At 40.1% G+C, this 17,228-nt stretch overlaps 2 protein-coding genes across 4 annotated transcripts in view; one reads left to right on the top strand and one right to left on the bottom strand.

The window, feature by feature from the left end:
- The window catches only part of ENO4 (enolase 4), a 34,238-nt gene extending 30,066 nt beyond the window's left edge, over nt 1-4,172 (top strand). The window contains exons 12-14 of one of the 2 annotated variants that reach the window (XM_033181587.1): nt 533-600; nt 1,117-1,234; nt 3,088-4,172. In XM_033181587.1, the coding sequence (XP_033037478.1) occupies nt 533-600; nt 1,117-1,234; nt 3,088-3,242 (341 nt within the window). In that variant the 3' untranslated portion in view covers nt 3,243-4,172. The remainder of the gene's footprint in view (nt 1-532; nt 601-1,116; nt 1,235-3,087) is intronic. The other variant, XM_033181588.1, reaches the window with a different exon arrangement.
- A 2,188-nt stretch (nt 4,173-6,360) lies between these two features.
- Nucleotides 6,361-17,228, bottom strand: part of SHTN1 (shootin 1) — a 123,162-nt gene continuing 112,294 nt past the window's right edge. For both annotated transcript variants that reach the window (XM_033181585.1, XM_033181586.1), the window contains one exon: nt 6,361-8,136. In XM_033181585.1, the coding sequence (XP_033037476.1) occupies nt 7,914-8,136 (223 nt within the window). In that variant the 3' untranslated portion in view covers nt 6,361-7,913. The remainder of the gene's footprint in view (nt 8,137-17,228) is intronic.

Genomic DNA, 17,228 nt, shown 5'->3' with positions numbered 1-17,228 from the left:
TTTGAGACAGTCTCTCTCTGTTGCCCAGAGCTGGAGTGCAGTGGTGCAGTCTCGGCTCACCGCAAGCTCTGCCTCTCGGCTTCACGCCATTCTCCTGCCTCAGCCTCCTGAGTAGCTGGGACTACAGGCACCCGCCACCACGCCTGGCTAATTTTTTGTATTTTTAGTAGAGACGGGGTTTCACCGTGTTAGCCAGGATGGTCTCTATCTCCTGACCTCATGATCCACCCACCTTGGCCTCCCAAAGTGCTGGGATTACAGGCATGAACCACCACGCCCAGCCATCACGTATCTTAATTTTAATGAAACATGGTATTCATTTAGTATTTACAGCATCTAAGCTACTGAAAGTTGGGAGTAAACAAATAAAAGCAGGGCAATAAAAATGCAAATGTTAAAATCCTAGGTGGGCAAATAATTGACTCTTCACAGGAGAGTTTTAAATCTGAGAAATTTTAAATTTTGATCCCAGAGGCCCACATGTATGCTAACTTTCTACACCGTATAAAACTGAAAGAAATTCCTCTTCCAGGTAAGAAGCATATCACAGTGTTTGGAAGTACAGAAGGAGAATCATCTGATGACAGCCTTGTCGATTTGGTAAGTGCTGAATGCTGGTCAACTGCCAAACACTGCTTTTATCACGAATTGGTATTTCAGAGAAATGCAGTCTTTGGTGGAGAAAGTCATGTAACCTTTTATGAAATAGACTTGCTTCCTCCTAGACAGTTACCTTTTGCAAAGAGCTAATCTCTGAACTTTTAAAAAGAAGAAAAATTGAAGTCCAGGGAAAATGATGAGCACACTTAAATGACTGGGGTGTGCACCTGCAATCTTTCCTCCTAAAATGAAGTGAGAAAGGCCAGAATGTTCTTAGATAAAATCAGCATGCCTACGTGACTAGTAAAGTGCCTGATGGATAGTCAGTCACATCATCTGTTCGCCTTTCAGCACTCTCAGCTTGTAGGCCACTGTGCTCATGTAAACACAAAAAACTAATAAGGGAAAAACCAAAACAGCACACCGTGACAGTTTCCTTTCTCCTTCAAGAATTGTTTGTCGTTTAGCAAGACATGGCTCCTCCATCTAAAATGAGCTCCCGCCCCCCTCTTTCAGGCTGTTGGGCTTGGTGTCCGGTTTATCAAGTTGGGGGGTCTTTCCCGTGGTGAACGAGTGACTAAATACAACCGCCTTCTCACTATAGAGGAAGAACTTGTCCAGAATGGAGCACTGGGTATGCGCTGCTTTCCTGCTTTGTTTTCACTTAGCCATGAATAAGAGAACAAAGATTGGAAGAGGGGGAATAGAAGTCCCTCTGCAGGAGGGCAGGGGAATCCAAAGACCATACATAAGTGCTGACAAAACTAGGATGGCACTTGCCACAATGTATATTGTTGTCTTAATGGATCATCTGTTTACCTGAATGTTTAAAACTCTCGCCCTTTTTCTTGATGAATAGGCTGCACGATGCTCTTCAATAGAATTAATTGATCGGAATTTCCAAGCCTACCTTTTGTTACGGTCCAAATTATACTTAAGGTTTCCCTGCATAGCCCATGAAAGTTAAAGGCAGACGCTTTCCTGGGGGTTCTTGGAAACAAATCGTTTTACTTAAAAACAAGTAGGCAGTGTGTTAATTTTAACATACCTTGGAAAGGTTAAGGTCTCAAGAGAAATAAATCAGTCATTTAATGAAATCAAACCTTTGTAAATCTGCATGGTTAGAAGCACCTTGTATACTGGGTAACTGGAGAGAAACACACCAAATATGCATTTTTATTTTCTTATATTACTGATTGTGATGGCCAAAAGGAGGCATATAGCATGCAGTGGCATTTAAAGAGACCAATAGAAACTGTGATTATAAACGTCATGTTTAACATGTGTAGTGGTCTTGAAATGCATCCTAGGATTCAGAAAATAAAGAAATAATTGGGAGACTATTTCTGAGTCACATAAGGGCAGTCAAAAGTTAGTCTGTGTTTAGTGTGTAGAAGGGCTAGTTTTTTTCAAATAGGTAAAATTAGACTGTTCCACATATCTGATTATTTTTCCTGGCATCCTGACTTGTGGAGGCCTTAGCTTCCCTGAATGACTGATCCTAGTTCCAGCCAGACATTACCACGAGGGAAACAGCTGCTGCAGGGCACCATAAAGGACTCTGGTGACCACAGGCTCCACCCCTCTCTGGTGACAGTGCAGCCCCCTCAACATTCCACAATGGACTGACAGATCGAGGAGAATTTCTCTGACACCGGCCTTGGTGAATCATTATTAAAGGGACCCAAAACTGGAAAAATAAATCTCCCCACTCCCACTTTCGAGTAGGAAATCTTGGCAAAAGCTCAGCCATTACAATGTTGTCAATACTTACATGGAAGAACCTGACTGGAATGGTCCTCACCTGCCATCATTTCCCGGGGAGCAGTCAGCTGGCAGTGGCTTGTATCATGCATAATACTGGCCTTTCCCCCAGTTCATCATCTTCCTCTTAACCCTTTCTGCTAAGCCTCTGCCCAAAGTCCATGATGCATCATCAAATGTTCCAGAATGAATAAGTGTAAATAAAATTGAACAGAACATCTGTATGGCGGCTGGGCGCGGTGGCTCAAGCCTGTAATCCCAGCACTTTGGGAGGCCGAGATGGGCGGATCACGAGGTCAGGAGATCGAGACCATCCTGGCTAACACGGTGAAACCCCGTCTCTAATAAAAAATACAAAAAACTAGCCGGGCGAGGTGGCGGGCACCTGTAGTCCCAGCTACTCGGGAGGCTGAGACAGGAGAATGGCGGGAACCCGGGAGGTGGAGCTTGCAGTGAGCTGAGATCCGGCCACTGCACTCCAGCCTGGGCAACAGAGCAAGACTCCGTCTCAAAAAAAAAAAAAAAAAAAGAACATCTGTATGGCACAATTAACATATAACCAAATACAGGCCCAGTTGTAAATGGTTCTGGTATCCTTTCCGATGGTGATGTGACCCCTTTGGACTAGTACTGAAGATGACCTCCTTCAACTCATGTAATATATAAAAGCTGGCACCATTGGATTAGACCGTAAACGTTATTGTTACTTTTTTTTTTTAATAGGTTTCAATGAAGAACGCACTTTTTTTTACTTTAATGAGGAAGCTGAAAAGGCTGCAGAGGCACTTGAGGCTGCTGCGGCTAGAGAGCCGCTGGCACCCACCTTCCCCACACAAGGTGTAGAGGAATCAGCCGAAATAGGAGCATCCTCTGGATAGGGCTGTACACACCCCAGGTTCCAGCCACACCGTCAGTATTAGTAGACCGGGAGGTCTGATGTATGGCACTGTGTCTCCACATCGAGTTTCCTCTTCAACTTCACCAACTCCTGTGGTTTTTATTCTTCTAATTCCACTGTTTGGTAAATTACATATATGGTGTTCTTGCTTGAAATTCTATCTGTGAACTCTGTTTTGCAGCCACCACACTTCCATGCAGATTTTGCCTTTTAGCTCGCCTGTCCGTTTTTCAGGGGCACGCTCCAGTAAAAGAGGCCAATATTTTTGTTGTCAAGTCTACACTCAATCAAACACCCCATCCTTTACCAATCAGAACATCTCTGAGAACAAAAACCTAATGACCCTAGAAGCTCTCTGTGCTGGGAACAGATGTCCATCTTCTGTGTTTACTCTACATGTCTGTCCTGAAAAGCACCGACACATTTTTGTAGCCAACCTCACGCAGAAGTGCGAGAGCGTCACTATTTTTTGTAACAGCCAAACAGTTTCATCTCACTTTCCTACCCTTAATTCCCTTTTCCCTAATTCCCTCTTCTTTTTAAATTTTAGTTTTTCTTGTATTATTTTTATCTTTGTGAGTCTTCTTAGATCCTTTTTGGAGTAAGAATGAGTATAAATGAATAAGCACATCAGTAAATGAATAAATATTCTCAAGGTTATTAAATGCCCAGTTATTTATACTATAGCATTTAAAAAGCAATCCGCAAGTGATAAAAAAAAATGGTGTGACATATCCGTTCCCTGAGCTGCCTCTTTTGTAAGCCAGTGTTGGGATTATAGCAGAGGAGTAGCAGAGATAAACATAGTCAGACACAAACATATAGATAGAATAATATCCAACCACTTCATATGATGTAGGGTCTCTTGTTAAAAGGGTTACCATTTACTTCTCCTAAAAATTATATAAATTGCTATGTACTGACCTGTAGGGGAGTTGGCTAAGTTTAGACTTCTGATAAATTCTATAATTTTTACTAAGCACACTGAAGATCTCTCCTTTTAAAGAGTACTAACAAGGGACCTTAATTTCCTCATAACGAAGCCAACTCCTTATTCTCAAAGCTATGATTTGAAACTGGCTCAGTCGCAGATTCTCTCAGAGCAAGGGGCAGGAGACTTGGTTGGTGTCACTCTAAGTTGGAAGAACTGTGTCACGGTTTGTGGCTGCTACTGCCTCTCCTGATGCTTAGCAACAAACAATGGGTAGGAGAAACTGGAAGGAAAATTCATTTTAAAAGCAGAACAAACATGACTGGGTGTTCACATACCCTTTGAAAAATACACACACACACACACACACACCATGAGAATATGCCCTGGAACAGTGATATAAATTATAATTAAATTACTAAAACCAGAGCAAAAATGTACAACGAATAACAAAATAACTAAATGAAATTAACCAGAGGTGATTTATTACCATAACCAGGTCAGCAGTGCAACTTCAACACAGAGCAGTTTACTCACCTATCCTCGAGACTGCGCTCACCAATGGATAATTAGCCTTTTAATTTAAATTTCTTAGGGTGCTAGGCACTCTTTCTATTTATGCTTTCTGTCTCTGTGTTATATAACATATAATATGAAATATATTTATATAATCATATATATAATATTATCTGTGAAAGAAATGAAAGAAACAGTCATATCCCAAATTAAAAATGACTGTGGGATGGGGAAATGTCAGTGCTTGGAAGAGAAACTTCAAACCACTCCAATCCTTATGCAGGGACTGCTTGATGAGTCTCCGAAGGTCGGTGATAATGACAGATAGTTATCCGTTCTCAACAACTTCTTGGTATATAAGCTAATGTTGTTCCACAACGCCACAACAAATGTAACTAAACATGTAGAGTATGCATTTAGAAAAATAATCCAGACTTGAAGGCTGTGATACAGACTCTCATTTACTGAACACACAACCAAAAACTGGTCTGGAAAGACAATGAACAATAATTGTTACCTGTACTGATCCATTTCCAGCAGTTTACCATTAACAAAGAAGGTAAGGAAGGAGCAGTTATTGGTGAGTAGTTAGAGCCAAAGCGTCCATCCTCCTTACTCAGGGCAAACTAGGCTGGGCGCTAATAGCCCTGTTGGTGCCTGGCAGTCAGAACTTCCACGGGACTGTTCAGCTGCTGAAACTACTGTGGGTGAGGACTGTGTTTGAGACCAGCTCAGATACAAAAGGGTACAAGTGCTTTAATTAAAATCTTATTCTTCCAGAAAAAAAGAGACATTTTCTTTTTATTTAATAGCAATGGCACAAAGTACCTCTACCTCTTTGCCTCACTCGGGCTATAAAATGCATCAACATTAGATTAAAAAAAAAAAATCCTCTATAGCACACAAGACTTAATTTATCTTTCCCAAACAGAAGGAAGCATAAATAACCTTTTAGAAAAATCAAACACATAAAGATGCGGTCTCTTCCAACTTAAAATCGTGTAAGCAGGATGTATGTAAGTTTTGTGTGTACAATAGCTATGAACATACCTTGCAGATACAAGCATAGTTCTCCTCTGTCTTCCTATTTGGGATCCCTTGCTTTGGTTGATAATGTCACCTCAGCCAGGGGCAAAACCCCCTCAAAACCAAAGTGAAAAGGGAAAAACTGTAGGCAGGAAAAGGTGAGTGGATATCTTACATCAAATACCTTTATGTCAAATTAATTTAAAATGCTTTGTAATCACAGTGAGAGAAAGTAAGCAGCTTAAAAAAGGCATGAACACTTTCAAAATACCTGTTACTAATTGTTCCCTAGTCCAGCTAACACATTTCACCCAAAGGGCAACTTCTAACTCTAGAAAGGAGGGTGTTTTGATAACCATATTATTCTGTTGATGGTGTGATGAAATATGGAAAGACAGTATATATATTTTTATATTCCTAAATGTGTGTGAGTTGCATCCTGGCAGACAGATCACAGATGCAAGAAGGAAGACAGCACAAAGAAACATGAAAGAAAACTCAATAAACAATCTTAGGGACTATTGAAAATTACTAAAGTTGTCAAATCATATACAATTTTCTATTAAAGAATGTCAAGCTTGGGGAACTAAACCAGAAACGTTAATAATAACCACAACTGACCCTCAATGGGAAAAACTATTGGTGCCTTTTTAATAAGTTGTGGTGAGGAGAGTTCAAATTACAGGACATAAGAGAATTTGTTTCATGAATTAATGCAGTCTGTAGTCAGCATATCATATAGCAGTATTATCCAGTTAAGGAAAGATACAGTTGAAAAACATTACATTTTAATTCCCCATGAGTAAAGTGATAAGTAACTGTAAAATCATCATTGGGAGAACATAGAAACAGTCAAGCATAACGAACTTACAGAAAGATAATTATCTCCAAATTTAGGAAGTACATGTACCTGCCTACCCACCTCTTCAAGCCTATGCTTACCACACGTGCAAAAATACAATACAATACAACTACTGCAATTATTACTATCATTTTCTTTTGCGCTTAGGTGAAAAACACCTGACAGCTACATGCTGAGCCATGCTAACAAAACTAAACCTTTCACTTCCTTTAATAGTAAAATTACCATTACTGAATCATTGTCATAAAAAGTGCATTCAAGTACATTACCACTTATTTTAAATAAACACCAATTTTGAAACAATCAACTTTGAAAAGCTGCATAAGTTTTTTTTTTTTTTTTAATCCCTGATTACATTTCTATTTATTCACTGTGGTAGCCTGAAACATTGTATTTTTAGAGACTAACTACTGCTTAATTTCTTTTTTAAAAAAACAACAAACCTGTGTAATATAGAACAGCAGTGAAGCAAGAAAAATGTGTGCTTGTCACTTATCTTCACTGTACTGTACATAAGAACTCTGATAAAATATGGTACTTGTGCCACATTAGTATATGGGAAAACATAATTAACTCATAGCACAGAGCACATGGTTTACCAACATATTACTGTAAAATTCAAGGTTTGGACTTTCACCTCAGTCTGTATTCAGGCTACCAGAGCATCCCCATGGAGGTCCTTGGGAGGCTTTGGACACAATCAATAGCATGTATTTTTTCATCCAATAGTTAACAATGTATGTAATTAAGACTGACTATGGGACTACGAGTTTGATACCAGCTCCTGAGTTTTAAGTTTATCTCAGTCTACCGTAGAAAACAACTTGTATGCCACAGTACCCAACAATTTCCACGCTGCTGCAGTTTCTCCATCAAGAGGATCAGATCCAAACCAGAAGCTTCTTTGGGGGCTTTAAAAATCACATTAAGTTGATCCATTTTGTTTATCCAATTATTTACAAGCACCTCAAACTTTCAGCATTCCATTTGAGGAGTGGTATGCACATTTCCTAAAAAGGTATCAACATCTGCATTTTTTTGTAACCTTCTAAAAGAAGTCATACTTAATACAGTAACTAGGAAAAAAAAATCATCCTTATAAAGATCAAATAACCAAAACCTAATAGGAATGTGTGTTTTGCTAAACAGCTTACTTACGTTTATAGTTGCTACCTACAAAAGTAACACCAGAAAAAAACCTGTATTCTGAATACAGTGACCAGAGCAGAATGTCTACAGCCCTTGCCAATATACCAACACTCATCACGTGCTTATTGAAAAGGACTTCCAAACATGTCAGGCTTCTGGTTTCCGGATCAGCAGTTGGAGCTGTCTGTCTCTCTCACGTTTTCAATGCTGTCTTCTTTGTTTTCTGGTTGGACTTTGCCTTCATCCTCCTTGTGTTGAGTTGGATCTTTTTCAGCAATCTGGTCTTTGGTTTGGGGTTCATGTGTAGAAACAGGATCTAAAACTACAACTGGTTCGACTTGTTTTTCACCGTCAATGTATTTTTTCCTGCATCCAGTGCTACTGGGAGGCCTATGAGATGAAGAGTTAGACAAAAAAAAAAGTAAAAAGCAGAGAGAAAATAGTTGTCTCTGATATTCTGGATTCAGATCAACATAAAACCCAAAATGTCCTAAGTCTAGTCAACATGCATATAGTAGTCTTTGAGATGCCAGCCATTTAAAAGAAACAGTGAAGCTATCGGATTACACAGCTGATACTAGGAGCACAAGGCCAGAAGAAAGAAGGCAGAGAAAGAGCGATTAACTACAGAAGTGTTAAAAAGCCAAATGCACCTACCTGCTTAATTCCATTCTCTTCTCAGGAAGCGTAAAGCTCATGGACAAACTGTGAACCTCTCACGGCCTGCTGCCCAGACTCCCACCCGCCCTCACTTAGCTGGATGGAGCCAGTTAACTCCCTTCCCTCCTGCGTGTCCCTGGGTACGGCTGGTTGCAAGGTAGCCCTGAGGAGCCGGCATGGACAAGGGGAGTAATCACCCCTCATCACTGATGGAAAGGTGAGAGGCATGCCGGCTGCTGCTATTACCAAACAGAGGAGACCTACTCAGACTTCAGGAGAGGGTGGTGGTAGGACCAAGGGCAGAGAGAGAGTCAGAGTAGAAGCTAAAATGCTAAGTTACCATTCATGTTTTTAAAAGGAGAATCAGGTTTCTTGAGAAATTTCTTACGGAATTTCAGAGGCAGTTTTCCACAGACTCCTCCTCTCATCTCTTCTGCTGCAAGAAGCTATGGCTCCTCAGGCTGAATGGGTGCGGATTTCCTTATGGAAACAGTTATCTCGGAAACACCCAAAGGTTCAGGCTGCTGAGCTACTGCCTGAAGATGGAGGCAGCTGCAGTGGGCAGGGCTGGGGCTTTCGGACTTTTCTGGTCTTTCTGGAAAATGCTAGGATCTGGCCTTTTTGTCCCTGAGAACTGGTTGTTAACCATGCCCTGGCACACCATCCCACCTCTTGGTGTTCCACCAGGTGCCGGCGAGCTGCGAGCCAGTGCCTGCCCACTGCTCTCCCAGCCCCTCGCCAGGAGTTGATTTCTACTATTCTCTAACCTGTTCACCAGGTCAGAGCTGGCAGGAGACACTCTTTTACCACCTAATACCTCTCTCTTGTTGGATTTACCACAATTGTTTCCTGTCTCTTTCAATAGCATGTAAACATCTATGAGGCAGGGACTGTTTAGCTTTACTCACAATTCTATCCCCAGCACCTAGCACAGATGCATTTGTGGAATAAACGAATGGCAAATACTAATAAACTGAAAGGTTCAGAATTAAGGGGGAGAAATCAAGGTTTGGGTGTGAGTAGGTCCGGATGTCTCTCTTGCAACAAAAACAACAGAACAAATGATCAATTACTAAGTGAAAGTAACCTGCATGACCCAGTAATGGGCACAAAACCTCAAACCCAAAGACCACACTGTTTTTTTTCACTTTCTGACCAGTACTGTAAGATCAGTCCAAATGTTTAAAAACCACTCCCTCTGGCTATCAGGTTATATTACCTATGTGTGGCTCAGTCATCATCCTAAGTGACAAATACTCTGTCTTCCTTGGAGGTGGTAAAAACAAAAATAAGCAGGAGCCTGGGTACAGGCTGTGCTGCAGTGAGGACAGATTCCTCTATTTTTGCCTGATTATGGCACCATGACATTGTCCATCTACCTTGGCCAAGGAACTACTTCTCCAGACATCTGCCGCTCTGCTTTGGGAATCAGAATGGGCTGTAGTTTCTCCAGTGGTACCTATTTTGACTCTCTCTGACCCACACAATATTTAAAAGCCTGTAATCGGAGAAGTAGAACAACTATGAGCACTACTAAGGATTGATCAGAGGAATTAGACCTTAGGGAGTGGAAGGCACTAGTCATGCAGTCTATGTAAATCTGCTGCCTCTGCGTCTGACACTGGGCCTGCAGTCAGCTATTCTGACAGTTGGGAGAGAAGGTGGCTGTAAAGTGACAGAGACTGAGGACAAACTAGAGCTGTACCTATCTCTCCATGTCTCACAAGCACCAATCTTGATGATGCAAGACAATCTGTAGGATAAGCAAGAGCCTTCCCCAAGGAGCTGCACATGCACCTGTCCCAGGATTTGGAAAAGCTGGAGGAAGAGATGTGGGGAGCTGGAGAAACTGTGGGCCAGTCACTGCCACGTGCCAGTTAGGTGAGTCGGGACATCAGGAATGTCATGCACAAGCTATAACAGAGCCTGCCCTACACGGACCTTCCGAGGGTTAAAAAAAGTTTAAGACAACTACTTCACTTCTGCCTTCTAAATCTCATGCAGATTTATCTGTGGGCAATTCTAAACTGAAAACAAATGAGTGAGGGGATTCTAGGAAATAAAGCTGCAGCCCAGCTAAGGTTCCAGGGAAAGTCCCATCCAAGTCTGCAGGTCGTCACCAGTATGATGGCTTCACCATCTTGGGCCTGGGCCCACTCTTACATAAGCCAGCCAATCTGCTTTCAGCATGCAAAGGAGGTAGTATTTCTCTCATTTAGGTGAGCAACTTCCATCAACCCGTACTAACCTTCATCACTTCTGTAGAACTACCATGGATGTTTCCATGCTCGTGTGTGTCTGCAGGTGAAGGGGTGGTGCACAGATCCTAGAAAAAGCTTTCTTCATCAGCTCAGGGCTAAAAATTTCCAGGAAGTGCTGTCTGGGCTCCACAGCAGCAATGCATGGATGTTGATTGAACTGAAAACTCATAAACCTAGTATTGTCAGGCTGAAATTGCCCTAGAATTGTCTCAGTCCAAAGAATGATTTCCCTGCCCTGAAGCAAGCTTCTTGACTGCAGATTAATCTATTATTAAGTCACTTACAGGCTACAATGTGAGAACCCCTTTGTTATCACTGAACGAGGTGCAGTGGGCATTTTCTGAAGCTAGGCATGGAGGGAGAGTGACTGGTTCCTCAAGGATAATGACCACTGCCTTAGAATCCCAATGGAAGGTGGAAAGGGACCAGGGCAATCGTCTAGTCTGACCTGTCCTTTTGCAGATGAGGATGATGGGGCTTGAACTCTTGTTCTGAGTCTGCCACATGGCTCATCAGTGGCAGACTCAGAACAAGAGTCAGAAGTTCCTGTCTCTGTGTTTCTGCCTTTTCCATGACAGCATGCTGTTTCTCAAAGGCATCTCCTAGAAACAGGAGGCTACAGGCTAGTTTTTGTCATGTGTACTGATTTCATTCTTTCTGAATCCCTGTTTCCATCTCCATCTTCCAGATCTGTAAATAAAAAGTCTACCCCTTCAAGCTATTCCTCCTTTTTAATTTTTCCCCTGTGGTTTGTAGCTCCTTCTGGCTTGACATCACTAGGTCCACTCCTGGCTCCCACCGGCAGCTGCCCAAGACTCCTGGAATGAGAGGCTTTTCCTTCTCCTAGGCCTCATTCTACCTTCATTCCTAATTATGGGAAAGGCCACAGAGCCGCATCAGTGATGGTGCCGAGAACCCAAGTTCTCACTCTAGTAGTCATGGTGGCAGGTTCTAGAGGGTTAAATATGAAGCTTCTCCCCAAGGGAGAAATCCCAGAAGCTCAAATGCGACACTTCAATAGGAGTTGTAATATATACTGTCATTCTGTTCAGGTTTTCTACTTTAATGCAACATCTAAGGACTAAGACCACAATAAGGAATTACAAGTCTGTACTTATAAAAAGTAATGGCAACCTGTCTCCTGCATGCCGCAAAATCTGCAAGTAAAAACTTAAATTTCACAAGTATCACTTATAAAGTGAAACTAAAATCATGGGATACTTGGGCTGACAGGGATCACCATGGTGAGCTAATCTAACCTCTTCATTTGTCAGATGAAGCGGCCAGGGAAGAGTGAGGTTAAATCAGCATACAACTTGTTAATAGCAGATACAGGACTAAACTAATGGAATCTTGATTTCCTGTCCAATATTTCCCCCGCCCCTTTTTTTTTGAGATGGAGTCTCGCTGTCGCCCAGGCTGGAGTGCAGTGGCGCGATCTCAGCTCACTGCAAGCTCCGCCTTGCGAGTTCACGCCATTCTCCTGCCTCAGCCTCCCATTTCTTACCATAACATACTGGTAGTCATTTATGATCCATTCATATAGATATTTTTCATGGGTCATATTCGACTATGTACTCAAAGGCTATTTCAAGACAAAACCAAAAACCAAAAAGCAAAATAAAAGCTAGGAGAAATACACCAATCTATGCCACTCTATGAAGCCTGGTGCCCAAGTACAACTTGGGTGACCTTTTAGAAAGCAGCTACTGTGCCCCTACTGCAAGAGAGCCTAAATATGGGGCCTGAGCAGGTGGGGCAACTTCCTAGTAAAAAGAAAGACCTGACTCCAAACCGTACTGGTACCGGAAGAATCAGAACGATGGCAATGGCCATGCCAACACTGAACTTTATATAGGGACTCAGTGATTTCTCAGACTGTGTTACAAGAGACGAAAGTGCAGCATTCTAATTTTTAAAAAGCACATCATTGTTTGCATTCAATGACATTCCTTTCAAAATCAACTTTCCACGTTCCAATTATATTCAACAACATTCTAGCTAACATTTCGGCTGCAATTCAAATTAACTAATGCCCAAAAGAGCCCTAATCGACGTGGTTCTAAGCTCAATTGAATACAATCAAAGCTCATGAAATGAAGGGGGAAATGCTTATTTCATGCAAATTCTGCATATCACTCAAGCTTAATTTTACTGATAATATAAAGGTGGGACATTTTGAACATTACAGTGAATGAACTTTTAAGCGGTGAGAGTTATTTTATAAAATGCTACCTCTGAAAAGCTGATTGCCAAACAGTATAAAAATGGTTTGAGGCATAAATGCCAAGTTCATTTCTATTTCACTTCTGAGGTAACTATCTTTCAAATCGCAACAGCTGGACTATTTAACACAATCTGGTGAATCAAAGTATAGTTCTTCTCTGGTCTCCCAGTGGGATGTCTGCATTAGTCGGTGGCAGCCATCCAACAAATGACGCACAGCCGGACGGTCTGAACTCTGTCTCATTTACAATAAAAATGGATAAAACCGCAATCATATTTACCACCTTCAAGGACAGAAAACGGAAAGATTTAAATTTGTCTTTATAAAGTCGTTCCCTGGAAAAACTCCAAAGAGGAAGTCGCTTTTATATTTTCTCTGGTGTAAAAATAAGGATTCTTATTTTTTTCCAAGCCCTTTATACAGTTACTGCAGTGAACAGTAGTGGCATTACAGCAGAGGTAGTTTTGATTGTTTCTTTTGGAAACCCTATTTTTCAGGAGATTTTAATAAACTTATCCAAAACTTCACAAAATAAAGTTTCAAACCTAAGGTGAAACTTTCTAAATTACTACCGATTCCAGCAGTATTTTTAAATATAATAAAGGCAGAACAAAGCTCAATTCTTTTTTGCTTTGGGTACTTTTTCCAAACTTCATTTTAGCTCAAAGAATGTATTAGTTTGTCAATTTGGGTCCACTTCTATTTGTGGAAAAAGTAGATTTAATTATTAACATTGTTAAACTACAGAATACTACTGTGTTTGAAAATTGACATCAGCCTCTATATGCTGATTTGCTCTCAAGATGAACAAGAATTCCTTTTTAACGTAAGTAAACAGTGGCTGGACAAAGATCTGTGTCTATACTCAGCAATATTTTTTTTAGCTGAGTAACTGCAGCACAGGCATCCCAGTACACAGCTTACCTCCCAGACCGCAATGCAATGCTAGGGAGCCTTGTACCTTGTAGGAATATTATCCTATTCCTCTAGTGTAGGCTGGACTGCACACATTTACAGAATCTAAAATACACTGGCACAACGAGGTTCAGGAATCTGGACTATTCTCACAGTAAAAGCAACACTGACAATGAGTGAACTATGATTTCAGCTCAGCCAAAGATTCTGAAATGTGGGTGATCCTTTCCTTAGGCTTCGTTTTTTTTCTGCACAACATTAAGTCATCATGGAAAATCCACTCAGATTCCAGCTAATAAAAGCCATGTTATTTACAAGAAATATTTTAAGAGACATAAAGTCTTCCACAAAATTCACCATATATAACATTTGCTCCTTAAAAACAGCTGCCATGCACAAAATACTTGCATTTTCATTCTATGTTTTCAGGAAAATATTTTTTAAATGTAATAGTTTTTCTTTCTATTTACTATGTATTTTTAAAACTCTCTTTTAAGATCGGAAATCACAAATTACTTTTCATAGAGCTATACAATAAAGAATACTGCAAATGAAATGGGTTTATTGGGTTTCAGAAATTGGGTCAGTTTATTCTGAGATCTGACATTGCAGTTGAGCTTTAGCTTCTTCTATTTGAATTAAAAACCTCCCCTCTACTCCACTATACACAAATAAAAGGAAATATAAACACTGTAGAGACTATTGAAAAATGGTTAAGAAAACCACAGTGTACCAAAAGCAATTTGGTTCTCTATGCAGAAATGATATATTTTATACAAAGTCTCTTAAAAATCATAGGTGCTTGCAACTGGAAGCAAATGTTAGAAGGCAATTAATTCTCTGAGAAAATTGAGAATTACTCAGCAGCATTTTAACAGTAATTTTGAGATTTACTCAACAGCAGTTTAACAGTCATTTTTACACTAGGTGTAATACATCCTCAACAATTAATCTGGAGGAAGTTGCTGTTTGCACAGCAACTCAGAACACTTGTAAGACAATCCTGACAGGCGGATCTTTCGGACAGTCCACAGGATAACTCCTTGGCAGGAGGAAAAAAAATGAAGTGAAGGGATCTCAACTTCCAGAACATCCAGTTGTTCTGCTAATTTTGTTGTTAAAACTTAATTGTCCATGTACAGGCGCACATGGAGAACCTTTGTAGCAGCGCTTGCTGAACAGAGCTGTTTCCTGCAGTGTCAGTACACAATTCAGCAGTACTAAGACTACAGTTGAGAGCAGAGCAAATCCTTTAATTGTATAAGAGCATCAGATTAAGCAGTAACGTTCACGCAGTTCATTCTGCTAGCTGGTAGTCTCTTCTCAGAAACAAATGTTTACTAAGTACAGGGAAGGTGCCCTCCCTCCCCCTCCCTGATGGGCGCTCATGTGCGCACGCATACACGCGTGCACACACACACATACACGCACAAACGCACGCACACACACAAAAGAGAAAGAAAGAAAGCGGAGAAGCGGAGGTTATGAGGAAACGGTGGGGGAGGAGTATCAGCCAGGAAGAAAATCTACTCCTTTCCACCCCAGGACTGAAAGAACTTTCCCAGTCTCCATTTGAACAAAACGTGACCCCAAACCTCTCTTAAGGAATGGTTATATGGCCAATTAAATTAATTTCCAGCTGAGATAATTAGTTTCAGAGAATAATTTTATGCCAAGTTTCCCTAAAGAAGTTAAGAATCTCAATTTTTATTTGCTAATGTATTTCAAAAGCTCATACTCTTTCATAGGATTACAGAAAGTAAACAAAATAAAATAAAATAGCTCAGATCATCTAGCTCCAGTAAATTAAAAAGCTGTACTTTCCTATTTCATTTTTCTACATTAGTATCACATTAGAAATACTGAATGAAGAGACTAGAGGTCAAACAATGATAAAAATCAATCTTACTTTTAATTCAAAACCTAAAAGGCAATTAGATTTTTTTTCTCTCATGGAAATGTTTGACTGGTCACACCAACTAAGAGACATCTAAAATTTATCTTTTATCAACTACCCTTTGGTTTCAGTTAATGGCCCAAACAAGATGAACTCTTACAAAAATAAATCTGTGTGGGGCCAAAAGTCACATGTATTTAGAGATACCACAGACATAGAAATTAAATGCAAATTAAAATAAAAATGGTTTCACTGGAAATGAACAATTTTCTATTGAAATTGAAGTCTTATAATTGCTACATGGGTTTTTGTTTTTTAAATTCTTCTAGGGCAGCATGTAACCTCTTTTAACTCCCCCAAATGAAAAAGCAAACTAACTGCCTGTTTGGCAGTTACAAAGGAAATTTAAAAGAGCTTGATAAAGCTTACAGTTTTGAGGGGACCTGGGGTGAAGAGAAGCATGATAAATTAGAAAAATGTTAACTTGAAAAGTCTCTGGCAATTAATTGTGGCTTAAAAGGATCTTTGAGAATGACCAAGATGACACAGCTACGAAAGCACTGCAAACCACACTGTTAAAATGGAACAGGAATTCCCTTGCAAAGGGGCTTTCCCTTTTGAAGTAGGATTTTATAGAAGTAACTAGATAAAATGAAAAATCATCTTTGAGGCTGACTACCTTGTCTAATTGCAACTGTTAGCAGGATATCCACCTTCCTGAAAGTAATTAATTGAAAAAGTGTGAATATGGATGAAAAAGCTTAATTCAGACAAGCAGGGCCACTTTCAGATAAGATGGTTTCAGGAGAAAAGCAAGATGGCAAGAAAACATGATACTCTTAAGCTTATGCCTGACTGTGATGCAGACACATTTTAAGATCTGCTCATCTCCTCCTCCATACTGAAGGCCCATGTGTCCTGCCTCTCTTTATAATAAAAATGTCCTAAAACATAATGACCAATGGATAAACACAAACTCAAAGGAGTTAACCAGTAATTGACCAAACATGAAGCTCTCTCAAAAAGGTATAAAGTGGATACAATAATAAAATATATTTGGAGCTTTAGAATGTATGTTTTTAAACTAGATTCACAGATAGTGATTCACCTTTATATTATCATACTATCATTTAGTAAAAGCATTGTTCTAATTCAATGATTACGGTCAGAAATTTTCAAGGTATTTGACTTCTGGGAAAAAACTATTTCTCAGCACGGTTAAAATGTTCAATAAAATAAAAAAATGTGCAAATGGAACTTATGCTGAAGACTAAAGTAGCTTCAGGCTGGTATTCTGACAGGCTAATTTCTAAAATTTATTTTGAAGCATGGCCCTTTATTGGACATTTGGCATGAAAAAGACTGAAATAATTTCTTTCCAATTCTTCTTTAAGACTTTTTGCTAATTCAGATAGGCTCTCCTTTTCAGAACTCTATTTTACTGGGTAACACTTTCCTCCCTTGACAAGTGATCTTTAAATTGCTTAGGTTAGCCTTAGAGAATGAGAAAAGGAAGACATGA

Source organism: Trachypithecus francoisi, unplaced genomic scaffold (assembly GCF_009764315.1).
Source record: "Trachypithecus francoisi isolate TF-2019V2 unplaced genomic scaffold, Tfra_2.0 Contig01579, whole genome shotgun sequence".
Taxonomy (NCBI): domain Eukaryota; kingdom Metazoa; phylum Chordata; class Mammalia; order Primates; family Cercopithecidae; genus Trachypithecus; species Trachypithecus francoisi.
Note: the sequence above shows the minus strand (reverse complement) of the source record. Positions and strands in the feature narration are given on the sequence as shown.